We start from the raw sequence: 25,037 nt of genomic DNA on the forward strand, positions 1-25,037 counted from the left end.
AACAATGCTTGGGTATATTGGGAATTTAGCTCCTTCCTGCCAGGGCCCCAGGTTGTAGCCCAGAGGAGAAAGGCTTAATCCTTGTTCCTGTTATTGCCTCTGAGCAGCTCTTTGTCTCACTTGGTTCAGGGACTCTTGAGACCCAGGAGCTCCCATCCTGTCTAGTTTGATCACAGTTCCTTCCTCTGGGGAGCTAAGTGTAAAGTCCTTGTCTTGGGGGCAGGAGACCACTAAGGGGACAAGTAGATGGGGAGCCACCAGTCTGCCCTTGGGGCCAGTGCAGGAGGGAGACCAGTACTGGGCCCATTGCGGAGAGGGCAGAAGGCTTGTACCAGTAAGGGAATGGACGGCCTCTGTAAATCAGCCTTCTGAGGAGCCGGGGCAGTTGGTGTTAGGGTTGCCTCACCCTCCCTGCTTTTCTCACCCAGCTTGTCCAAAGAATTAACTCCATCTACAATGCCAAGCGGGGAAAGAAGAGGTTAAAAAAGCTGTCCATGTCCAGCATTGAGACATCATCACTGAGAGGTAGGCCTGGATGCCTGAGCTGGCTCAGGTTTCTGGGGCCCTTGGGCATTAGAAGTGGGGAGAGGCATGGACTAGCCTCAGTTTACCCTTCCATGGGGCAATCGTGGGATCCTCCTGTCTTCTAGGAGGGTAGAGCCTTGTGAAAAAGTGGCCACATAGGAGGGGAGGGCCAAAGAGGGAAGAAAGCCTTGGGAAGGGTTAGTGCAGACTTTGGGCTGTGAGGCCCTGAATAGGAAAGTGGGTGTGGGAATCTGCATCTGGCAAAAGGAAAGGCCAGACTTACTGAGCACTGTGGTCTGTTTCCCATTTCAAATCTTGGCCTCCTGGAGGCAAGACCCTTGTGTTCCAGGCTGATAGGCCTCTCTGCTGGCTCAGCCTCCAACTTCGGCCCTCAGCTTGCCCCGAACCAGGACTGGGTGGATAGGGGTTTGGATATAGATTAGCACCTGCAGTTTGAGCTCTAAGGGACCCTGGCCCCGGGCCACGCAGCACCTGGCCAGGGGCCCACTGGAGCCCAGACGAGGTACATCCCTCATGAGAAGAGCTGGGTGGGGGGCACAGAAAACATTTGCTGTGGGGCAATGGCTCAGCAAGCATGCACTCTGCTCTTAACTTTTCTAGATGAGAATAGTGAGAGCGAGAGCGACTCCGACGACAGGTTCAAAGGTGAGGCATGGCTCCCCAAGAGCATGGACCCCTTTCCTGCCCTGGCTGTGGGGAATCAGCCTTCCCTTATCTGCACATGCAGTTCCAATATCCCAGAGTGGCCCCATTTGGAGAGGCGATGGCAGGCAGGATACGAGGCCAACAGAGCAAGGAGCTCTAGGGGAGTCCATTCCTACAGTCATGGAACTCGACCCTGAGAGATTAAATGCAACCATCTCCTTTTCCCAAATTTAAGGCTGGTGACCCTGCCTTACTTTCCCAAGCTGTTGTCCATGAAAATTGGGTGCTAGGTTTGCCTGGTAAGTTTTGTGAATCTGGAGAGTCAGAGATGGGTTCAATAGGTTACAAGTACCTCTTCTGGTTGTAAGAAGTGTGCCAAAGTCTGAGGAAACTGGTACTCTGGAGGCCCTGAGGCCACTCATCTTCCCTCTCCCTAGAGAGGAGAGCTACCACCTCCCTGGAAAGGTTCTGGGACCTTCATGTTCCAGGGGGCCTTGGGCAAACCTCTGTTCCTTCTCTACTGGGAAGCCCTGCCTAGACCTTCCTGGATGATTAAAGTATGTGGGAACTAGCTCCCTCCTTCCCTCCTCTGCTGGTCCCCCAGGCAAGTGGGCAAGTGGACTTTGTGCCTGGGGACAGGGAAAAAGGGTCCAAGTCCAAGGACTGATAGGGGCCCTAGGGTGAAGGCTTCATGGATGTTCATATCTTCTAGTCCTGTTGGCACAGGGGCAGGGGTGGCTGGGTGCCATTGATGCATCCCTGGATGTGCCTGGCTCAGGCAGTCTGTTGGCCCCAGCTCAGCCTCCAGAGGCTCCAGGACGCCCTGACTGTGTCAGGGCAGACAGGCTACACACCTTGCTCCTGCCACTTCTCCCCCAGACCTCGTTGTGTCAGGCCGTCAGACTAGGCTCCTGCACTTAGAGGTGACCCCTGGGGATGGAGCCCTGAGCGTGGGGTGGAGGGGGCTAACGTGGGGGTCTCGTCCCTGACGTGTGACCTGCCCCCAGCCCACACGCAGCGCCTGGTCCACATCCAGTCCATGCTGAAGCGCGCACCCAGCTACCGGACCCTGGAGCTGGAGCTGCTCGAGTGGCAGGAACGGGAGCTGTTCGAGTGCTTCGTGGTGGTGTCGCTCAAGAGGAAGCCATCCCGAAACACGTACCTCCCTGAGGTCTCCTACCAGTTTCCCAAGGTGAGGCCGCCTCCCTCCTTCCCTGCCCCTTCCTCTGCCTCCTCCTTTCTGCCTGGCCCATCTGGGGAAGAAGAGAGATCCTGTTCCTGCCTTAGCAACTCACCTCACTGCACTGAGCGTGTCTACCTGTAGCCGGGAGGGAGGAGAGGGGGTGGGTTTGGGCCAGTGAGTATTCGGAGGATGAGGGCGGAGAGAACACCCCCCAGCGTGCCTAGAATGAGATCCACGTTGTTTCCAGGACTTCAAGGGTCCTGAGGAAGGACCCCCAGCTACTTCTCCTACCTTATTACTTTTCTTTTCTCTTTTTTAACCACTTTATTGAGATACAATTCACATACTATATAATTCACCTGTTTAAAGCATACAATTCAATAACTTTTAGTATAGTCACAGTTATGTGATCAATTTTAGAACATTTTCATCACCCTCAAAAGAAACCCTGTACCCATTAGCACTCACTCCCCATTTCCCCCACGTACCTGAGCTCTTATCACTCCTTCCCTGCTTGCCCCCAGCCAGCCCGCCTGGCCTCCTTTCTCTTCCTGTAACACTCGGGCCCTTTCTCTCTGCCATTGCCTCTGCCGGGAATCTTCTTTCCCCAGCTCTTCACTTGGCTGCTGGCTCTTTCTCATTCTTCATTCTCCGATCAAATAGGAGATCTTTCTAGACACTCTAAAGTAGCCCCACCCACCCACTTATCTCTGTCATATCGCCCTGTGTATTTCCTTCGTGGCACCCTCTGAAATTTTGTTGTCGATTGTCTCACTCTGCTGACCAGAATGCACAGGGACAGGGACCTTGTCCGCTTGGTTTTCTATTGGTAGCCCAGCACATGCCAGGTGCCACATAGAAAGTGCTAGTTTGGCATATACTGAATGAATAAATGATGACTCAGCCAACACCCGGACCTCTCTGTGAGAAATGGGAGTGGGGTCAGGGTAGGGTTGCTGAGAAGCATGCCGGTTGGGCAAGTGCCACCTAGGACTCTCGGGGGAGGAGATATTTGTCAGCTACCCCCCACCAGTCCCAAGTTCCACGTCTTCTCTTATCTCTCTCTCCCCATATTCCTCTTCCTTGCAGCTGGACCGACCCACCAAGCAGATGCGGGAGGCAGAAGAGAGGCTCAAGGCCATTCCCCAGTTTTGCTTCCCTGATGCCAAGGACTGGCTTCCTGTGTCAGAGTACAGCAGGTGAGGCCTGGTCTAGCATAGCCTCCTTTACCCCCATAACAGTGGGCAGCTGACTCTGGCCCACCCTAGTCCCAGCCTCCTCTCCTACCGCAGCCTGGTCTTTCACCCCCTTCCTGGGCGGTCCCTCTTCTTGGGGGCTGTTTCCTGGGTCCTCTGATATTTCCCTGATGCCAGACTTCTCCCTGTTCCAGTGAGACGTTCTCTTTCATGCTGACTGGGGAGGATGGCAGCAGACGCTTTGGCTACTGCAGGCGCTTACTAGTAAGTAGGGCCATTCGGTCCTCAGGGACTGGGCCACAGTGTTTGTATGTGTGTACGCTCTTCTTTAACTTGAGCTGGTAGAAACTCAAGTTGTTCTATGTTCTGCTTCCTTGTATGCTGCCTGAGGACGGACACACACACACACACACACACACACACACAGACGCACACACATTCCACGAAGCACTCCCTGGGATGGCAGGACTTAAAGTTCCCCTCTGATTGGGCCCCAGGATCTAAGATAATCTACAATAAGGGAAGAGATTGGATCACTTTCTACTGGGCTGTCATATGTTTTTAGCTCTTCTATACTTTTTCTTTTTGTTCATTTACTTTGGGCTTACAGGCTCAGATTGCTGATCCTGATTGCAGGAGCACATCAACCCAGCAGTATGTGTGTGTGCATCAGATTGGGGTGGAGGACAACCTTCCTCACCCCCATACCTGGACAACCTCATGTGCATCCTGTCCATGGTCTGGTAGGGCTGGAGGCTGAGCAGGGACAGAGCAGTACCTTCTGTGGGATTCTGGGAGAGATGCCTTGAACTCAAGGGAAAGGGAGGGTTTTGAAAATATAAGCCATGTTGTAGAGAGAGAAGCACTACACCATCCCTCTTCTCATTAGTCCTGGGAAATAGATTGAGGTAAAGGTAAAGAGAGTCCTGTCACACACTCCCCTGGGGCTCACCAGGGGTATTGTTGACAGAGTTTCAGGGTTCCCAGGCCTTAGTGGGAGAAGGGGCAGATGAGGGGGATCTTCGGCAAAGGTGATGCATAGCAGGGACTCCAGGTGAAGGGTTCTGGGCTGTTCATTCATTCATTCAGAAACATGTAGCATACACCTGCTGAGGGTTAGGCAGCATACGCTAAAGGCACATAAAGATGAGCTAGACATGGCACCTATCTTCAAGGAACGTTAGATAGTCCAGTAGAGGAGGTAGGACTTTCAGTGTAGAAGTCAGGGCAAAGGGAATGAACTGTGATTTGGGATCTGTTTATGTTCCAGGCTAGATGCTTTAAGTATGTCATTTTCTTTATTACTCATAATAGCCCATGAGGCATTGGGTTGGCCAAAAAGTTGGTTTGGGTTTTTCCATAGCATCGTATGGAAAAACCCAAACCAACTTTTTGGCCAACCCAGTATTATTATATATGTTCTTTAGATTAAGAAACCGAGACTCAGAGGTAGAATGACTTGCCTAGGGTCATACAGCCAATCAGGGCCAGAGCCAGGTTGACTCCAAGTCCTTTAACACCAAGTCTGGTATCCTGGATCACCCCAAAGGGTAGTCTGGGGAGAAGGAGTACTTGGAGATAGAATGCCTGGTGAGTGGGGCTAAGGGAAGGTAGAGCAGTACAGATGCCAGGTGGGGAGCCAGGCAGCTTTACCTGGGCCTGGGGGGGGGGGGGTAGCGTTCCAAAGGCTGCCTTTGCAGGAGCAGAGATGGAGCAGAGCTGCTCCTTTGCAGTGGGCCTGCTGCCCCCAGGGAAGAGCATGTTTGTCCTGGCGTGCTCAGAGAGGGCCTGGGCTGGGTCCCTGCCAAGGGGGCTGGCACTAGCTCGGCATTCCTGCAGATTGGACACAATGATTCTAACCCAAATCCCACATACTTGTTTTAATCACTTGGGGCTTTAGGGGAGGCGGGGGAGAGAGAAGAAGAGAGGAGTGAGTTTCAGGCCTAATATGGACAAAAACAGATTCTGCCTTCTCTTTAGATCTGTGACGTGTGGCCAGCAGGTTTGGAGACTGAAATAGCCCATCTGCATTTGCTTAGCAGCCTGCATGAGGGGCCAGCACCTGCTGCTCTGCTCCCTCCCCGCTCGGCCTTGCTGGGCACTCCAGGCCTCTGAGCCAGAGGCAGCCACAGAGCCCTGCCAGCCCCTGGCTGGAGAAGTCAACTCCTGTGGACTCACTCCAGCCTGCATTTGGGGGCTCCAGGCCTGGGGAGCTCTCAGTGCACATCTCCTTCAGCTGCCTACCTTTTAAACCCCCCTTTTACTTTGTTCTCCTCTACTCTGTACATGCCTCTGCCCAGTCTCTTTGTGTTTCTTTCCCTTCCTTTCTGTCAGAAGGCAGCATACTTTAGAGGTAATACAGCAAATCAGAGGCAGAAACAGACTCCTGGTTCCATGACTTCTATACATGACCTTGGACAATGGCTTAATAATTTTGAGCTCAGTTTCCTCATCAATAAAAGGGGGATAATAATGCCTATCTAACAAGTTTTTGGAAAGTTCCAAGCCCAGGACTCGGATACGGTAAATATTCAATAAATAGTAGTTTGCTTCTCTTATCTGGTGTCAGTTTGCTTTCCTAGAATGGGGATGGATCAAGGAAGGGAGAAAAGAGCAGCTGAGAACAGGAATGTTTTGCAGAATGTCCCCTCTGGGAGGCAGAAGACCGCCTGGCTTGCTCCTAAGGATGTACACAAGTCCCTCCCTTACCACTGGGGGCCTGGGGATTTAGGGATATAAATCCACAATCACCCTATAGCCTCTGCCCAACCGCTTTGTCCTTTGCCAGCCCCCATCAGTGTCTTCCTGGGGGGGAAGGGCGGAGCCTGTGTAGAGCTTGGCAGGAGTCTGGTACCTTGGGCTGGAAGGCCCAGCAGAGGCTGAAGCCTGCCCCCAAAGAGTGACAGCCCTTTCCTTGGGGGCCTGGTTGAGTAGAGGTTTAGAAGAGGCCCAGAGTCTTCACTAGAAGACTGGTGCTTCGTCCTCAGTTCCCAAGGAAAAGGAGTCAGATATAGTAACCATGCGTCCTCTGTGTCTGTGTCTCTCTCCTCCTTGTCCTGGCCCAGCCAAGTGGGAAGGGGCCTCGGTTGCCAGAGGTGTACTGTGTCATCAGCCGCCTTGGCTGCTTCGGCTTGTTTTCCAAGGTAAGAGGGCTCTGGCTTACTTCCCTCCCCCTTCCCCCAGCTGACAGCTCCCATAGGAGTATCTGCATGTGGCTTAGATGAGAAAACCACCTGTCTGTGTGTGAGAGGGTGAGAGAAGGCGAGAATGCAAGGGCAAGTGCAAGCGAGCTCTCCGACTCCCTCCCCATATACCAGCTCCTGCACCGGCAGTGTCTGCTAATGTCACAGCTCACCCTGGGCCGTGGGCGGAGCTGAGTCCTTGGGGACAGAGACCCTGCGGGAAGCCAAGTGCCCAGGAACCCGACCTCAAGTGGTATTTCCTTTGCCCAGCTACTCAGATCTTGGAGTCTGAGGCAAGGACTAGTTAGGGAGTAGAGCCGACACCGAGTGGCCAGGGAGACGGGAAGGGTAGGGTATGAAGCTCCTGGCGAGATAGTCCATCATCTCCCAGCTTTCGGCCCGGGCTGGTCAGATGCCGGGCTGCCCTCTTCTCTGCCCAGGAGGTAGGGGAGGGTGGCGCCCTGACACCCTTCCTCTTTGGGCTGCTGGCGGTGGGCACAGGTCCTAGATGAGGTGGAGCGCCGGCGTGGGATCTCCGCCGCTTTGGTCTATCCCTTCATGAGAAGTCTCATGGAATCACCCTTCCCTGCCCCAGGGAAGACCATCAAAGTGAAGACATTCCTGCCGGGGGCTGGCAATGAGGTAGGGATTTCTGCTGCCTCTTCTCTCAGACCATGGACTGGGGCTGGCGTGGGACCTGCTGGGCCAAGCTCAGTCTCTGGGGGTGCCGAGCACGGCCCCTTCCTTGCTCAGCACATTTGCACACCTCACCAACAGGGACTAAAAAGAGTGAATGACAGAACTGTAATCGTTGCTCAACTCTCTGTAGCTTCTAGGGGCCTTCCCTGACCTGTTGGGACTAAACTGCAGGCCACCTTTTATTCATTCATCAAATGTTGACAGAATATGTGCTCTCTCACAGTCAGGGTTCCTGCAGACCTTGAGGCAGAGTCATATAGTTAAAGAGGGGCACAGCTTGGTCCTTGTGGAGTTCATAGTCTAGTGGGAGAGACGGACACTAAATAAATACTTGTACATAGAAACAGATAACCCCTAAAAGTGTTAGGTGCCAAGTGAAAGCACAGAGTGAGAGTGTGTAACGGGATGTGCTTTAGATTAGGGGCCAGGAAAGCCCTCCTCTGAGGAAATGACATTTTACTGGGGACCCAAGGTGAGTAGAGTCAACCAGATGAAGTGGGAGGAGGGAGACTAAAAGAGAAGGGTATGGGCGGGAGAGGATTATTCCAGGTAGAGGGACAGCATGTAAAAGCAAAAGTTGGGAAAGTGTGGACGCTTGCCAAGGAACGGGGTAAAAAGGCCAGGATGGTTGAAAAAGGGAGTGAGCAGGGTGGATAGACAGCAGGGCCAAATCACAAGGTACCTGTAGGCCAAGTTCAGGGTTTGGAATGTCTCTAAAGCAGGGTTATGAGATCCGAGATGTGATTTTAAAAGCTCACTCTGGCTGCTGTGTAGATTATGGACTGGAGTGAAAACAGGGAGACCAGCTTGGATATGTTGCAGTAGTACAGGCAAGAGATGATCGGAGTTTGGATTAAGGTGTGGACGAAAAGGTGAAGAGAATAGATGGACTGGAGATGTGCCTTAGAATTAGGGTCAATAGCACATTGTGTTTGATTGGAAATAGGGAATAGTGTTGGGGAGATTTGAAGGCGAATTCCCAGTTTTCTGGCTTGAGCAACAGGTCAGCGGATGGAGCACCTGAGGGAGGTTTGTGAGGAGGAAGAGCTTGACTCCGTGCACGTTACATTCACGATGCCTGCGAGACATCCCGGAGAAGATGTTTAGTAGCAAACAGTGTAGACAGGGAAGAGAAGATAGTCCCGAGGGCCTCCAGCATTTAGAGGGCCTGCAGCAGAGGAGCAGCAGACCTGAAAACTAAGACAGGAGGAGTCCCAGGAAGCCAAGGAAGGGGCCCTCTCAAGAAAGGAAGGAGGGCTCAGGCGAGGTCAGGATGAGATGTGGCGGGACGCCTTGAGTTTCAGAAACGGGGGCGGTCAGGGGACCGAGAAGCTTGAGTAGAGAGAGTTGAGAAGTGAATGGGGTTGAGAAGGGGGACTAGCCTGTAGAGACAGCTTTTAAGAGGTTTGGCTGTGGGGAGAAATGGGGAAGAGGCAGTGGTTGAAGGGTAACGTGGAGCCAGGGGAGAGTCTGTTGAAGGTGGTTGTCTGGGTGCTGGTGGGAGTGGCCCATTGGAGGAAGAGGTTAAAGCAGCAGCAGAGGGAAGGGACAGTCAGACTGTCAGTGAGAAGGCAGGGCGGTGGGATCCAGGGAGAGACTGGCTTTTCAGGAGAGAAGGGCACTTCCTTGTGTAACAGCAAGGAAGGGCCATGGCTTGTAGATTCTGGATTCTCATCTGATGGCTGCAGTTTTCTCACAATGGAAAAGAAGGTCATCCTCCGAGAGTCAGAGGTGGATGTTGGGTTTGAGGAGAGGGAAGAAGAAATAACTTAGTTGCTGCAGGGAGTGGAGACGGTCTGACTAAAGAAACATTGGGTTTGCTGGGAGTGGCGAATGCCATTTAAGGCCTTTCTTGTAGCATCTTTTCTCCCACGCTCTTTTGGAGGGACTTCCTGCTTCATGCATGACCTGGGGGCAGGACCACCGACCCTACCCTGAGAGCCCAGTAGCATGCCTGGGAGTCAGTCCTTCAGGATGGGGCCCAGCCCACGCACCAGCCTCGTCTCAACGCTCTGACTTGACTCGCTTACTGTCCCTGAACCCTGCTTCCTTTTGCCTAGTAGACACTTCCCTTCTTCTCTCCTTGGACAACCAAGTTAAGCATCTTGTGCTCTGAGCTGCTGCCCTGACCTCTCAGCCCTCTCAGCGCCCTGTGCAGATGTTAATGACGCCTTTCCCCTATCCTGACACGTAGCTGGTGGGCTGTGATGGTTTAGGCTCATTCAGCCTCACTGGACTGTGATCTCCTTGAGGGCAGGTGAATGAAGAGAGGCCCAGGTCCTGTGAGCTTCCTGTGTGAACCCTCACTCCCTGGAGGAGCCCGGACCCTCGGGGTAGTAGGAGTGGGGCGCTGACCGCATGCAGGCTCTCAGGAGGGAGGCTTGGGGGAGCTTCACTGTGACTTCTTCCAGGTGGGGCAAGGGCAGGAGGGGTGCAGAGGCCTCTGGCGTGATTGTGGTAAGGGATCCCTTCAGCGCACGTTCACTGAGCACTTTGGGTGTACCCCACATCCTGCTAATCACTGGGCCTTCTGGGGCTTCGCCATCCGGTGGGAGAGACAGAGTGTAAACAGAACCCTATAAAAGAGACACATCCTTAGGGCAACTTGTGCCCATGTTGCTGCTTCCCTTGGGCCCAGAGGGATGACTACTGAACTAGGAGTTAGAGCTTCACTTGTTTAGACTCTGAGGAACAAATGAGATAAGGCAGGGTGAAGCCTCTTGAGGAGGGCTCTGATACCATAGGGCTAAAAGAGGGCATGCGTCTTCCCTCCTGGCTCTCAGGAGACCTACACATCTGTGCTGCCCACATACGCTGAGGAAGCGAGGGGAAGCCTAGGCAGGCCCGGGTGAGAGCTGCTTTGGCCTGGCCTGAGCGTCAGCACTTCCTGTTGCTCTCATTGCCAGGGTCAGTTGCCACCCTCCACCCTCATGACTGCCCCCAGGGAAGTGGTCCCTGCGCCACAGCACCAACCTTCAGAGTGGCCTTGCAACCTCTCCGGAGGGAAGATTGCTAGGTCTGGCCCTGATAAAGAGAGTCCTGCTTCCTGGCAAGGTTGTGGAATGGCCAGCTTGTGTTTCCCTTGTCCCTGGCACAGGGATTAGACAAGCCAATAGAGATAGAGGCCAGGACAGAGCCTCTGGAAGGAAACTCTTCCTAGCAGGAAAGGGAGGGGGCATGGCAACAAGGACACTGGCACTGTCTGTCCAGAGATGGGTGAGCAGAGCCGCGCGGAGGGGCAGCGATCAGCTGTGGAGCTGGGCAGCGCAGAGCCAAGTCCTTTCCTTGGGGAGACGGGCAGGAGGGCAGGGAGGGCAGTGCAGATGAAGCTGTGTGGCTCCCTGCCTCCCTCATCTGTAAGAGCAGCCAGCTCTCCTCCCCCCTTTCCTGAGAGCCTGGCACATGGCTCTCCAGCTCCTTCCTTCCAGAGCCTCCCCCATGTTCAGTTAGCCCTGTTGCCCACAGGCTGGGCGTCTGAGTACTGTGGGGGCAGAGCTGTGGTCTGAGTGGAGGAGGAGACTGGGTCTTACTACACAGTGGGGTGGGTTAGAGGCCTTGGGAAAGCAGGTGGGAAGGGGAGCCAGCTTCCGGTCGCTTTGTGTATGACCCAGGAGTGGCACCCACCTGATCTGGCTTGCCCCACTTGCCCCACTGTTCTCCTGCAGGTGTTAGAGCTGCGGCGGCCCATGGATTCCCGGCTGGAGCATGTGGACTTCGAGTGCCTTTTTACCTGCCTCAGTGTGCGCCAGCTTATCCGAATCTTTGCCTCACTGCTGCTGGAGCGCCGCGTCATTTTTGTAGCAGATAAGCTCAGGTAGGGCCCAGCAGGTGAGGTGAAGAAGGGGGGGGAGGCACATCCACTAATTGATCCAATGTGATTTACGAGCCCTAGTATATGCCAGCCAGTCGTATTTGTGCATAGAGTGTGTGTGTATGTGTATGTGTGCGTCTGTGTGTGGTGAGAAAAAGATCAAATGGAGAGGAAAGGTTAGCAGACCCGGGCAGAGAGGATGACTGAGGGAGCAGGGCTTGCGAGCACACAAGATGGCAGGGTTGAGAACCCAATGGAGGACTTGGCTGGAGGGAAAAAGACAGACGCTGCTGCTTTTGCAACGGCCAAGATTGTAGAGGTACAAATCTATTTATGTGGAGGAAGGAAGTAAGAAAGTAAGATTTCTAGCTTATGGCCACATTTCCTCTGGAGGGGGAGGCAAGGCCACCTCTGTGGGATGCTGAATTATAAGAGAGTGATGAACTTTAGGAAGAGCCACAGTGAGGAAGGGGCAAGGGCATGACTAGGGATAGTATGAGGGGTGCTGAGCCATCCAGTGAGGGGGCCAGTGAGGGTGTCACCTGGAGAAGGCAACTGGATGGAGTGACCCAGGGCCAGGCATGTGGGGATTTGCAGAGAAGGACCAGGTGAGGGTCTTGAGAGTGCTGGGGAGGAGAGTGGTTGTAGGGAGGTTGGCCAAACTAGGAAAGGGAGAAAGAAGCCCAGGGACTGGAGAGGTCATTGAGGCAGGGGAGCTGGATTAAGAAGAATAAGAAAAGAGCTGAACAGATCACAAGTCTTAGTCTGAAATGTTGGCATTTATGATTTTAGAGGCAGAGGAGGTCCAGATGGTTGTGGCCATGGGAGGGGGCGGCAGAAACGTCACTGGACATGAGGTGTTCTGGAAGAGGCCGAGCTCTTCTAGGCAGCCAAGGTTTTTTTTTCCTCTTTAAAAGAGCGTCTTAGGGCTTCCCTGGTGGCGCAGTGGTTGAGAGTCCACCTGCCGATGCAGGGGACACGAGTTCGTGCCCCCGTCCGGGAAGATCCCACATGCTGCAGAGCGGCTGGGCCCGTGAGCCATGGCCACTGAGCCTGCGCGTCCGGAGCCTGTGGTCCGCAACAGGAGAGGCCACAACAGTGAGAGGCCCACGTACCGCAAAAAAAAAAAAAAAAAAAAAGAGCGTCTTAGTCCATTCAGGCTGCTATAACAAAATACCACAGACTGGGTAGCTTATAAACAACAGAAATTTATTTCTCACAGTTCTGGAGGCTGGAAGTCCAAGATCAGGGTGCCAGCCTGGTCACGTTCTGGTCAGGGCCTTCTTCCTAGTTCATAGCTGTTGGCGTCTCTCTGTGTCCTCACATGCTGGAAGGGGGGTTCTTTTTTTATAAGAACACTGATCCCATTCATGAGGTCTCTCATGACCTAAGCACCTCCCAAAGGCCCTATGTCCTAATATCATCATATTTGGGGGTTAGGATTTCAACAAAGAATTTAGGGGGACACAAACATTCAGACCATAGCAAAGGGTATATGTAGGGGATGGGACAGGCAGGGAAAGGATGAGATCTCGGCAACACATTGTATAATTTTTCATCAAAGAACCCATCACGGGGGGCAATAGCTTCTTTAGAGTGGTGGAATTAATTTAGCCATTTAGACGTTTATTAAGCTATGTGCCATAACGTACGCTAGGCGCTGATATGAGAGGCAGAAAAGAAGAATCCTCGTCCTGGTTTGTCCCCAATAAGCCCACGATCCCTGGGGTCTTTCTTTTGTGTGCATGAGAGGGTCATGAGGAAATGGACTCCCAAATGCCCTCACAGGGCATTGGCGCAGGAACTCAGGGCCACCCTCAGCCCAGAAGAAGTAAAGAGGAGGAAAACCCAGAGCTTCTGGCTTTTCCAGAGAGAGCCAGGTTTAGAAAAGAAGATTGCTCTCCACTTCCCGTCACAGCCTCAGTGTTTCTGTACACCACAGTTCTGTGTGTGTCATGGGCCCATCAGGCCTTGTGAAGGGACCGAGCCGGCAACCGGAACTAGCCAGCTATGGCAGCTCCCTGGGGCCCCGTCTGTGCCTTTCTGCCATCCGTGTTCACTGTCTGCCAGCAAAGCCCCCGCTACCCAGCTGTGAGGCTCTGGTCTGGTCAGACCTTGATGCCCCTAGCAGAGCCTGGACCCCGAGGTTTCTTTTCTTGAAAGTTCCACTCCCTTACCCAGGACAGAGCCTCCTCTTGGCCACCCCCGTGGCCCTCAGCCTGGCTCCAACAGGGCTGTGAATACAGTGATTGTTTCCTGTGGCTTCAGCTGCCTCTGAACACACTCCTGGACCATCTGGGGAGGAAAATACCCCAGGGCCCTGATCTGGCCTGGCTCAGCATTCAAGTCCTGCCAATCTTGGGTCTTAGAAAAGATGTCTTCCCTGCTTGGGGTCTGCCTCTGACTGAAAAGGGGCAGAATAGGCAGCCCAGTGAGGGCACACAGGCCTGGACTGGGGTCAAGACTCAGTAAGTCCAGCCAGCTCTTGTTCCGTTGCTCACCTTTTAGGTTTTCCACAAGTCCTTGGTCCCTCTGGCCTGGGGGGGGGGGGGGGGGGGCGTGTGTGTGTGTGTGTGTGTGCGTGTGTGTGTGCGTGTGCGTGTGTGTGTGTGTGTGTGTGTGTGTCCCTCTGGCCTAGGGTGTGTGTGTGTGTGTGTGTGTGGTGTGTGTGCGTGCGTGTGTGTGTGTGTGTGTGTGTGTGTGTGTGTGCGCGCCCTAAGGGTTGTACAAGCCTTCTGCCTCCCAAGTCCCAGGCCCACTGTAAGGCATTGTGGAGCTGTGTTTCCTTTGACCCTGGACAGCCCCTTTCCAGATATTTTTCAGATGGCTGTCCTTGGGGTGTGGGGAGCTGCTGTCCTTAGGGGAAGGACTCTCAGGGCCAGGATACCTGTGTCTCTGCCTCAAGGCCCAGCAGTATTTTAGTCGTCCATGGGGTGGTAGGACAGCCAAGCAAGGCACTGGCTGCCAAAACGCTTGTGAACGTCCCCCGAGGTCCTTCTGGAAAGGAGGGGTTGTTTCTGTCATGGATTGGAACCATGTTCTCTGACTGGTGGGCATTAGTCATGAAAGGGTGAGAATCCCTGTTGGAGCTGATCAAGTGGAGCCCAGGGCTTTCATAGCTAATAGGTGGGGCCAATAGATGCGGAGAGACAGGGCGGGAAAGGCAGGCTTGAGAAGGAACTTGACTCTGGGCCTCTGTCTCCTCATATGTAATATGGCCCTTAGGGGAGTGCTTTCGACTCCTTTCCTGACGGGTGGATGGTTAAAGCCGGGTGTGTCTCCTGTGTTGACTGGTGACCCATACTGTCCCTCAGCACTCACTTCTGTGCCTTCTAGTTAGCATCGGGGAGATCCTCCTTCCAGTCTCCCACTGGTCATTCTGCCTGGCCACCCAGCCCTGTGGTGCTGGAGGCCTGGAGCCCCCCTCTAGGCCAAGAGAAGGATGGCCCCACTGAGGCCTCTGGCTATGTCCTGGAGCATGAGAGGACAGATGGGAGTGGTTAAGAATGGTGCCAGCCTCACCTCAGTCAGTGGCCCTCAGTCAGACCACTTTTTCCAATTAGGAGAAGGAGGAATGGATAGAGAAGAAGAATGGTAGAAGTAACACTGGGCTGGGAGACAGGAGAACTGGTTGTGTCCCAGGTGTGCCACTTATGACCAGACTGACCCTGGGTATCAATGGCCCCAGCTGTAAAATGTGGACCTGATAAGATGACCTTCCAGCTCTTACTATGAATTTGTGATCAGCCCTTGCTCAGGTTACCTTTGTACTCCCTGGCCTGAGCTGATACTCCCACACTAAGGCAGGCCCACCTGTGCATTTGGGTGGCTCTTGGGGGTGTGTATGTGTGTTCAAGTGTTGCTGTGTACCTTTATGACTGTTCCTAGGTAGAGCCACCAAAGAGGGTAGCGCCATTGTCCCTGAGGTCCCGAGAAGTGGCAATGTGGGAGCTTTACCAGTCCGCAAGGTCAGACCCAGGCCCAAGACTCCTTAGCATTTTTGTGGCACTGGGAGGTTTAACATGAAAGGATTTCCTGAGCCTGGCCCAGCAGGCTGTAACGCCCCTTCCCCGAAGGTGCTGGGCCTGGGCTCAGTGCTTTGTCTGTCTGTCTGTCTGCCAGTACCCTATCCAGCTGCTCCCATGCGGTGGTGGCCTTGCTCTACCCCTTCTCCTGGCAGCACACCTTCATTCCTGTCCTCCCGGCCTCCATGATTGACATCGTCTGCTGTCCCACCCCCTTCCTGGTTGGCCTGCTCTCCAGCTCCCTCCCCAAACTGAAGGAGCTGCCTGTGGAGGAGGTGGGCCACCTGGGGAGCCAGCGGCGGGGGGGTGGTGGGGGGGAGGTTGGTGTGGAGGAAGGAAGGGACAGAAGGAACAGAAACCCCCAGGAGGGGTGGGGGTGGGGGCCCGAGGCTGCTGGGATCTTCTCCTTTGTGTACCCAGCTCTTATCCTTTCTCCTTGGGAGGTCTTTCCCTGGCTGGAGTTATTCCTGTTATCTGACCCTGGGAATCCAGGAGGGCTGGAGGCCTGGGAAGGGCACTACAGGGATTCATATCGTGAATCACTGTCCCTCGTGACTCTTTCTCAGGCACTGATGGTGAATCTGGGGTCTGACCGATTCATCCGACAGGTAAGAGTGGGATGCTGCAGAGCATGGCCTGACCCAGGGTGGGTGCTTGTTTGATGCAGAGCACCCAACACTGTCACACACACGACTCCACCTTCACAGCCTGATTGTTGAGCCCTCTGGGTTCCACATTCACAGAACAGACAAGGGTAGAAAGAAGCTGGTCTGAGAAGTCTTGACCTCAGCAGGATCTGCTGTTCTGGTCGGCATCGTCAGCTTCTGGAAGGCAGTGTGAGTGTGTGAAGAACATGGCCTGGATCCAAAGGCTTGACCTCTGCCCTCTGCCCCCTCTGAGACACATGATCTTGAACAGGCCTCTGAACTTCTCTGAACCAGAATTCTCATCTCTAAAACACGCATGGTGATAACACCTGCCTTGAAATGTTGCTGGAGGATTATACATGACAGACAGAATGCAGTGGAATGTAAAGGTTTGCAATCATTGTCAACTTCAAAGAGCCTCTGTTGGTGGTGGAAATCCTCCTAGCTCTCTATAAAGGAACACAACCCAATGCCATAGCCTTTGGGAATGTAGTCTGTTACACACCACTGACAGAGCTACGACTCCTGGGTACGAACGTCACGATGCAGACACTGAACCAGAATACAGAGACAGGCACAACAGCCTCGCCTCACGCCTGAGACACAGGCTGGGCCACAATCTCCCCTCCCCCAGCCAACCGTGCTTCCCCCCTGGAGCCGAAGATGGAGGAACTGGGGAGACTTCATCGTGGTGCTGGGGTAGGAAGCCCTGTTGGTCCTGGGCAGTGAATGCCACCTGCTCCACCACTTTTTATCTTTGTGACCCTGGCCAAGTTTCTCAACCTCTCTCTGAGCCTCAGCTTCTCATCTTAAAATGAGGTTGATAATAGTATCAGGGTTCTTGGGAGAATGAAACGAGATTATATATTCAGGCTCTTCAAACAGGGCTGGCACGAAGTTAAGTGCTCAGTCAGTGTCACTGTGTGGTTTCCTTCTCCTGCAGATGGATGACGAGGACACGTTGTTACCTAGGAAGTTGCAGGCGGCTCTGGAGCAGGCTCTAGAGAGGAAGAATGAACTGATCTCCCAGGACTCTGACAGCGACTCCGATGATGGTGAGTGAGGCTTGCCCCAGTTAGAATCAGTTCTGGTCCCAGACTCCCTCTGCTCTGGGCCTGGGCCTGGGCCTCATGGGGCTTGGACCCTGATTCTATGCACCAGACCCTTCTGGCTAGTGAAGCTCAGGTATAGGACCTTGGTCTCGCTTTAGCCTAGAATTCTCTAGCCCCACTAGTGTGGCTCTAGGAGTTGTGGCTTGACTGGGTCTCAGGGGAGAGAAATAGTGTGGTATTTTATCAGAGGGAGTTCAGAAACTTAAACATTGGGGCTGCTTCTAGGGTGGCCCAGGCTACAGAGCTACCTCTTGCCTCTAATTCTCTACCTCAGGAAGTTTGGGGAGAAAAACCCTGAAGACAGTTGGCAACCGCAGAGACTCTTCTCGCTGACTGGACACTAGTTATTCCTCCCTCTCAGGCCCTGCCTCGAGCCACTGCAGGAGATGGAGGGAGCTTCCTCTTCCTGTGAAGCCAGGGAAACCACTGAGGGTGAGGGTGTGTGGGGAGTGGCGCTCTGGTCCCTAATCTCCATCTTCATTCATCCAGCAAGTATTCCCCAGCTTCCGTGTTCAGAGCACAGTTTCCGACCTCCTGGCTCAGGAACGAGTTACAAGCCTGGGAGCACAAGAGCTAAGGTTTCAAAAACAGAGAAGTGGTTCTGGCTGGAGTTCCGTCGAGGAGAGGGAGACACCACCAGCTGGAGGCTGGGGATGCAGGCTCTTGACCTGAACCTCAAAGATTTTCTCTTCTCTTCCAGAATGTAATACCCTCAATGGGCTGGTGTCAGAGGTGTTTATCCGGTTCTTTGTGGAGACTGTTGGGCACTACTCCCTCTTCCTGACCCAGAGTGAGAAGGGGGAGCGGGCCTTTCAGCGAGAGGCCTTCCGCAAGTCTGTGGCCTCCAAAAGCATCCGCCGTTTTCTTGAAGTTTTTATGGAGTCTCAGATGTTTGCTGGCTTCATCCAAGACAGGGAGCTAAGAAAGTGTCGGGCAAAGGGTAAGGCCAGAAGAGCCTGGGGTAGGGTGTTCTGGGGGGATGTCAGGAGTCCTCCAACTTTTCTGCTACCCACAGGGCTGAGTAGCCAGGCACTGGTGAGCTTCCATCAGGAAGCTCTTGAGTTATTAGCCAGGGCAGGCCTCCTAACATCCCTTTTCTTCTGAGAGAGACTGCCAAGGGCACCTTCTCCTCCTGCCCCAGTACGTGCATTCACAAGCCTGGGCACAGGCTGGAGCCACGTGGCAAGAGTGGGGCTTATCTCCACCTATCCCCGCAGCATTCACAGGTCCTTCCTTACTCAGAGAAAAAGACCAGACTGTGCAGTTTAGGGAGTCCTGAGAATCCAGGGTTGAGAAAGCCCCTGAAGAGAACTGAGCTAGCTCACTGTCTTAGGTTGGTGACAGTCTGCCCTCAGAGCACAAAGGTTATCTTATCTCTGTTATTTCATCAGCTCTGCCCACCCTAGGGCTTTTTCATCTCATCAAGACCTTTCTAACCTCAGGGTTATTATTTATTCTGCCCACTAATACTGTCCATTTAGTGTAACAAACCTTTTGAAACAACATGGTAGTGTGGTCTAAAAGGAGCTGGAGAAGGTGTCCACTTGGGGGCAGCTCTGTTACGAGGAGTGGCATCCTCACCATAATGCAGCTCAGGAACGTGCACTGGGAGGCAAGGGGCTCTTGCCATCAGCAGTGAACATGGGCCAGTCTGATAAGCCCAGTCTGAATGGATGAGCCAGTCTGAATTCTGGTAGGATGCTCTTATAATTGCAGATCTTTGGTTTCCCCCTTTTTGGGATCTGTGTCCTTTGGTCTCCCTCCAGGAGGCCTCCCCTTCCCTTCCTCCAATGACTCTTCTCTTCTCTGTTCCTGTTTCTCCTCTTCCCCAGGCCTCTTTGAGCAGCGAGTGGAGCAGTATTTAGAGGAACTGCCAGACACTGAGCAGAGTGGAATGAACAAGTTTCTCCGCGGTTTGGGTAAGTAGCTTTGTCACTAATGAGACATATTCAGCAAGAAGGGAGGGTCTGGGGGAATCTGTACCCCAAACTACTCTAAACCCATGCCAGTATTTATATCGGGGCTGTAGACAGAACAGGAAGAGATCTCATAGAGCCTCACCTAGGTCAGGTCTTCCTGGGTGCACTCCTTCCTGAGTGAGCACAAGGGCCATTAGGACCAGTGAGCTTTCCTCGAGGCTATAAGGGGTCTAACTACAAAAGTGGCAGCACCAGAGTGCCCTTCAAAGAGCTGAGCCAACTAAATCACAGCATCATAGCATGTCTCACTTTAAAAGGAAAATTGAGACTGAAGAAGTTAAATGGCTTGCCCAAATCCATACATGATTAATACCAGTGCTCTGATTAGAGCTCTAGAGTGTTTTCACCATCCTGGATCATACCTAGCTGTAATCCAGTCTTTCTAATCCTTCTCTCCCACTGAGAGGGTTAGGGCTGTTGGAAGAGATGATACTGAAACATTCTCACTCTTGCCCTCCTCTGGCCCACAGGCAACAAAATGAAGTTCCTCCACAAGAAGAATTAAGCCCCCTTTCCCAGTAACAGAGTCCAGTGCCTTGCAGAGCCTGGAGCCTGGGGAGGGGGCCCAGCCTTGGACCCTCTGGGCTGCTATGGCTGCTCTGCCCCCACAGACCCCACCCTCCAAGCCAGCCCACCTCTGCCTTCACAATATCCCAGGATACTGTTTGTAAATAATCTGCTGTAAGCTTTCTTATCTGTTTCTGTAACGAGCAGAGAATCCGGTAAATATTTGTGTATTCCCAAGAGGCCGGGTGCTTTCCTGCCCTGCCCGAGCACGGATGAAGTTTTGCTGGGTGCTGGCGACTGGCCAATTATGTGCAGCTGACTGTCTCAGCCGAACCACTGATCTTCCCCTGGAGGCTCCTGGCCTGCCTGCCTAAGGCCCCTGCTGCCAGTCTCGGGCCCTGGAGAGCAGATGCTGTCTTGTTATGTACAGGACTATTTTTTTTTAATCTTAGAGTTTCTATTTTTTTCTAGTAGTCCCCCTCCCCTAATCCTCTGTTTCTGAAAAGCAAAGACCAATCAACCCCCGTTTGCAGCATGGTACCAGGCTCTTGGGCCTGGCCTTCTCCTATTCCTCCCACCTTTGTGATGGTCAGTGAGTCATGGGAAGCCCACCCCCCAGCTCTGCTAGTGTTCTCTGGGCCCGGCTCCCACTCAGTGGTAGCCATGATGCGGTACAGGGCACCCCTCCTTCCCGTCATCTACGGGTGTTCTCAATAAACAGTGTATAGTTGTTTGGGCCCAGAGCCCCATGTGTTTCTTGGCTTTATTATCTAGAGTTCTCTCTCCAGGGGAATGGGCTGAGGCAGGCCCATCAGGGATGAAACACCTTCATGCAGGGAACTGAGTACTTGATTTAAGAGTTTACCTTTAGTGTGGGTCACTGACCTCCCCTGAAATTGAGTTCTCTGGCCCGAGCTGTATGACTGCTCTTAGAAGATACCTAATCATTGCTCTAGCTCAGCTTCCCTCTCCAACAGCTAACTGTTCAGATCCTATGTGTTTCCAGTGATGGAAAGAATGTTCATTGCCCCTTGGCTCCACTATTAGGTGAATCTTGACATTTTCCTATTCAGTATGAAGCCCTTAAGACATCATTGGGTATCTTAACATTGGTGGAGTCAAGCCCAGCTAAAGCCAATCCAGGGCTGGCTTATAGCCCTGGCCCATTGTCTACGGCTCTTCCATGTCACTCTGTGAAGTTTTTTTTCCATTGGAAGTCTAGGTGTGCATATAGAAAATTCTGCTATATTCCTTGGAAAAGCAAGGAGAGAAGCAAGGTGGGGAATATGGGTGGCTTAGGCTTTCCACTCACCCAAGGCCTTCACAGAGCTGAGACCTTGAAAATTCCCAGGATGAGGCATTAAGCTGGAAGTCTCTTCATTGGTATTGGCTTTGAGTCTGGTGGATTTGAATCATAGAGTGAAGTTTTCCTGTCCTTCCACCTTAGCCTGCTTGTTAAACAGGAGATGATCCCTTCCTGAATCCCCTTTCCTTCTTTTCCCATCTCCACTGAGCCCTGCACAGGTCCCAACCTGTCCATAGTTTGGGGTTGCTGTCTGCCTCATAAAGCAAAGTAGAGGGTTTGTCTTCTGGGAAGACAAATTCGTCTTCTCCTCTGAGAAAGCCCTTACATAGTTGGCTTTGGCATCTTCCAGGAATAGGAGGGCAGGGATTGAGGCCTCATGAGTCTGGGTTTTCAGCTGAGGTAGAGAGAGAAGACAGTGGTTATAACTGGAAAGTCCAGAGTAGGGTGTTGTTACCTCCAGAACTTGTCACTGTTAACTCATCCTGGGCTTCGTGAGTCATAGAAGTGGATTCCTTAATAAAATAAGTTTACAAAAGGTGCTATTTCTTTCTCCTTTCCTCTCCCTCTCTTTTTTAATGTGGCTCCACAGAATCCTCGACATGTGATCAGATCACAAGGTATATAGGTGTAAATTATTATTTTTAAAAATCTGTAACTTGTATGTAGCTTTAAAGTACAGTGCATTTTAACCCTAGGGGTTCCCGCCTCCTCCCATGGCCACAGCTCTCATCCCAATCTAGAAAACCGATATTGGTACACAGTGGCTTGGAATGGGCTGCAGGGGCCCGTACAGTGAGTGCTCTGTGCCTCGCCCAGAAGTCTCATCTGGAAGGTAGAGGAGGGTGTGTCCAGGGGGCCTGGTTTGGGGTTGACAAAAAGTATGTAGGGCTTCTTTCCAAGTTCTGCTTTCACGTGATCTCTGGACACCTAAACTGATGGTTCTCAATCCTAGCAGATGCAACACTCTTTCTCTATAGCAAATACTGTTAACTCTCCCTTTTACTATCCTGAAATGAAATTCATAGATAATGTAACCTACCTAAACACATCTTAACTGTAATATAGTCTTAACCATAATATAAAAGGGGAGAAATAAAAGGAAAAGTATTTTGTCATAAAATAACATGTACTTAAAATATGTGAATGCTTGGGCACAACTGTATTATAAGACATAAGTCAGATGCTTACGCCCGTACACAGAATTACTGTGAATGCAACAGCTACACATGCAGAAAAAGTGTTGAATTAGCAACTCAGATTCTACTAAGTGGGTGTTAACCACTTAGTAAGAGAGTTTTCTGAAATGAACAATTTTTGGCAATATTTTAAACAAAACACATTTTGAGCTTCCCCTGATTTAAACAATAGTTGGAATCCTGGAAAACCGAGAAGTATATGAAACCTGCAAAAAACAAAAACAAAACAAACACAAAAAACCAGTAACACATCTTTTTGATTCTGATTGTGTGTAAAATGAAGGTAGGTTCTAAGCTAGGTTTTCCTTTGCTGTTTAGAGCAGCAGTCCCCAGCCTTTTTGGCACCAGGGACCAGTGTCACGGAAGACAGTTCTTCCAGGTAAGGGGTGGGGCTGGGGGGTGGCTCGGGCAGTAACGTGAGCGATGGGGAGCAGCAGAGGCGGCTTTGCTCACTTGCCCACTGCTCCCCTCCTGCTGTGCAGCCCAGTTCCTAACAGACCGCGGACCCCTGGTTTAGAATCAACCCATACATTGCAGGACATCAAGCATCTCTGGTTGCTTCCCTTCCATAATTGTGACCAAAAATGCTCCCGTACCTTTACAAAATGCGCCCCACCCCCCCGAGGATGGTGTCCACACTACTGAAAATAACAGTGCTTAGACAGTGCCTTTCTGGGAAATTGCTCAGGGGCAGCGCAATGCTGTCTCCTCTACCAGAAGTCCCAGTGCCTATGAACTGTCAGCCCTCCTCCATTCTGGAGTTAAGAAAGGCCCTGGGGTTTTCTCCAGTAATCGGTCTGCTAACTTTTAGAGCAGGGCAGGTTGCGCTATTACATCTTTCTAAATGCTCTTTTCAGTAAATTACCATGCTCTGGTAAACACAATGTTGAAATGAGAAGTATGGGCTTTTTAAAGGCAATATTTTGGAATGCTCTTGGAAAGCAACTGTGGTTCACGCTGGATGGTATGTGGAATTAGGACCCCAAGAAAATTATTCTAATTATATCACAGATCAGTTTAAATTGTGTTAAAAATAATACCCTTTGTTTTGCAAATAAGACTTATAACTCACCTTGTACCCCAAAGGACTGATTTATAAGGATACATAAATTGGGGTTTTTTTTTTTTTAAACCAACTTTAAGTAGAAATGAAAGTAAAACAAAAACTGGGCTGCAAAACAGAGCCAGAAATGAAACATACACTTAACCTATATTCTTCCTAGGGGCGACACACAAAATTAGTTTCTAGAGCCACACAGTATGGCATTCCAAAACATCTTGAATTCACTTGCCTATGGGCTGTGGGGGTGGGTGTAATTTAAAAGGTCATGAAGTTCTAGAATAAGAGAAAATATTACTTTTCAGCACTGACAAGCTACCATAACTTGTAGTTAAAGTTGTCTATTTATATTGCTTTTTAACGTGAAAGTAATATGCATTTGGTTAAGGAAGAAACAAACTACCAAAGCATACATCATCTTCCTCACCTCCCAAAACTCAAGAGGAAAAAAATCCCTTCTGCATTGTTCTTCCAGAACCTTCCCATGCACGTACAAGTTTTTCTTTTGTTTTGTTTTTTTTTAATCCCAAAGTACGTCGAACTCTCATTATCTTTTAATGGCAACGTAATCTGAGAGATATGGAAATTCCCATCTTGAAAGTGCATCAAAAGGCCACAGCTTCTCTTCTTCCGCGCAGCCAAAGCGGAAATTGAGTGCGGCGAGGCAGGCGACCTAGGCTGTGCGCCCACCACGCCGCACTTGGACACTGGCCGGGTTAAACCTCCCGCCTCGTCCGCGCGCCACGGGCCAGCCCCGCCCCCTGCCGGAAATGGCGGATCGGCGCCTATCATGCTTCCGGCCCTGGGGTGGGATGGGACAGAGATCAAAGTGACGCCGGAACCAGAACCTCGCACCCTCAGGAAGTGGCTCAGCGGCAAGGGAGAGGAGAGCGGCTGTGCGGTGCGGACGGTTTGAGTGCGCCAAGGACGTCGGGCGGTAGGGACCAACGAGAGCGGCTGCTAGGGCGCCAGCCTCCACAGGGCTCCAGCCGCTGGCATCCCGGTAACCTCCCACCCCGCAGCGCAGGTACGCGAGCGCTGCCTGCCTCTCGCCGGTGGTGCACGCCTTTGGCTGCTTTTCATCCCGGGCTGGCTGCTACTGGGCTAGTTAGCCATCGCATAGTAATATTTATTTGAATTGAAAAGTTAAAATCCTATTTAGCTGGTTTTGACAATGAGGGCTTTTGCAAATTATGTGGCGGACATTTCCCATAAATTGGAAGTCACAGTGGCAGCTCCGAGGTTTGAATAACAATGTTTTTAAAGCACATACATTAATTATTAGGCTAGAAATATACTTAGCAATTCAAGCTGATAGAGAATTTAGCCGTTAACCTGAGTTAGGGGGCACCTGTTAAGTAATGGGGCACCTGCTCCCCCTACATGGGAGAATCTCATCAACACCGTGCACTTATCATCGGCCACTAAAGAGGCAGTGGCAGTATGGGTCTCTGTGCCTACCGGACAGGCTAATCAAAGCTCGACAATCTAATGCATGAACTTTTCCTATGCATCGGCTATATTATGTATCTCAGCATTGGCACGTTTCACTCTCAGATATAAAACCAAAGCGTAAGGTTTGCCTTTGGTCCTATTAAAGATAAGCACTTGCTCTAGGTCCGTGTCCTCCATTATCTTGAACATGTTTGGCTTTTCACCAGTAACCCAGCTTCCTTTGGCAACAGTATTACCTGGGAGTAATCAGAGCATCTCCCCAGTTATTACCTGTAGATAATGGTGAGTGAGCAAGCCAGAACATGGCAGCTCACACAGATCAGCAGCTATACTCTTGAGGCATCCTCCCTATTCAGAATGGCTGTACTAGTGACTGACTTTCATACTTAGCATCCATGTCCAACAGCAGCACCTCCATATAGGATTGGGATGAGCATTATCCCACCCAGTTTCAGGACAGTTATACTGCAAGGTTCTAGCAATGAAAC

General features: G+C 51.9%; 1 protein-coding gene across 19 annotated transcripts in view; it reads left to right on the plus strand.

Annotated features, from left to right (window-relative positions):
• Positions 1–20,275, plus strand: part of DENND2B (DENN domain containing 2B) — a 174,054-nt gene extending 153,779 nt beyond the window's left edge. For 18 of the 19 annotated variants that reach the window (XM_067749988.1, XM_067749987.1, XM_067749983.1 and 15 more), the window contains 14 exons: positions 429–525; positions 1,147–1,191; positions 2,199–2,383; positions 3,464–3,573; positions 3,765–3,834; positions 6,636–6,713; positions 7,254–7,394; positions 11,117–11,265; positions 15,385–15,562; positions 15,854–15,895; positions 16,878–16,989; positions 17,747–17,986; positions 18,879–18,965; positions 19,496–20,275. In XM_067749988.1, coding sequence (XP_067606089.1) covers positions 429–525; positions 1,147–1,191; positions 2,199–2,383; positions 3,464–3,573; positions 3,765–3,834; positions 6,636–6,713; positions 7,254–7,394; positions 11,117–11,265; positions 15,385–15,562; positions 15,854–15,895; positions 16,878–16,989; positions 17,747–17,986; positions 18,879–18,965; positions 19,496–19,530 — 1,569 coding nt within the window. In that variant the 3' untranslated portion in view covers positions 19,531–20,275. The remainder of the gene's footprint in view (positions 1–428; positions 526–1,146; positions 1,192–2,198; positions 2,384–3,463; positions 3,574–3,764; positions 3,835–6,635; positions 6,714–7,253; positions 7,395–11,116; positions 11,266–15,384; positions 15,563–15,853; positions 15,896–16,877; positions 16,990–17,746; positions 17,987–18,878; positions 18,966–19,495) is intronic. The other variant, XM_067749981.1, reaches the window with a different exon arrangement.
• Positions 20,276–25,037: the final 4,762 nt, after the last annotated feature.

This window comes from Pseudorca crassidens, chromosome 9, assembly GCF_039906515.1.
Source record: "Pseudorca crassidens isolate mPseCra1 chromosome 9, mPseCra1.hap1, whole genome shotgun sequence".
Taxonomy (NCBI): Eukaryota; Metazoa; Chordata; class Mammalia; order Artiodactyla; family Delphinidae; genus Pseudorca; species Pseudorca crassidens.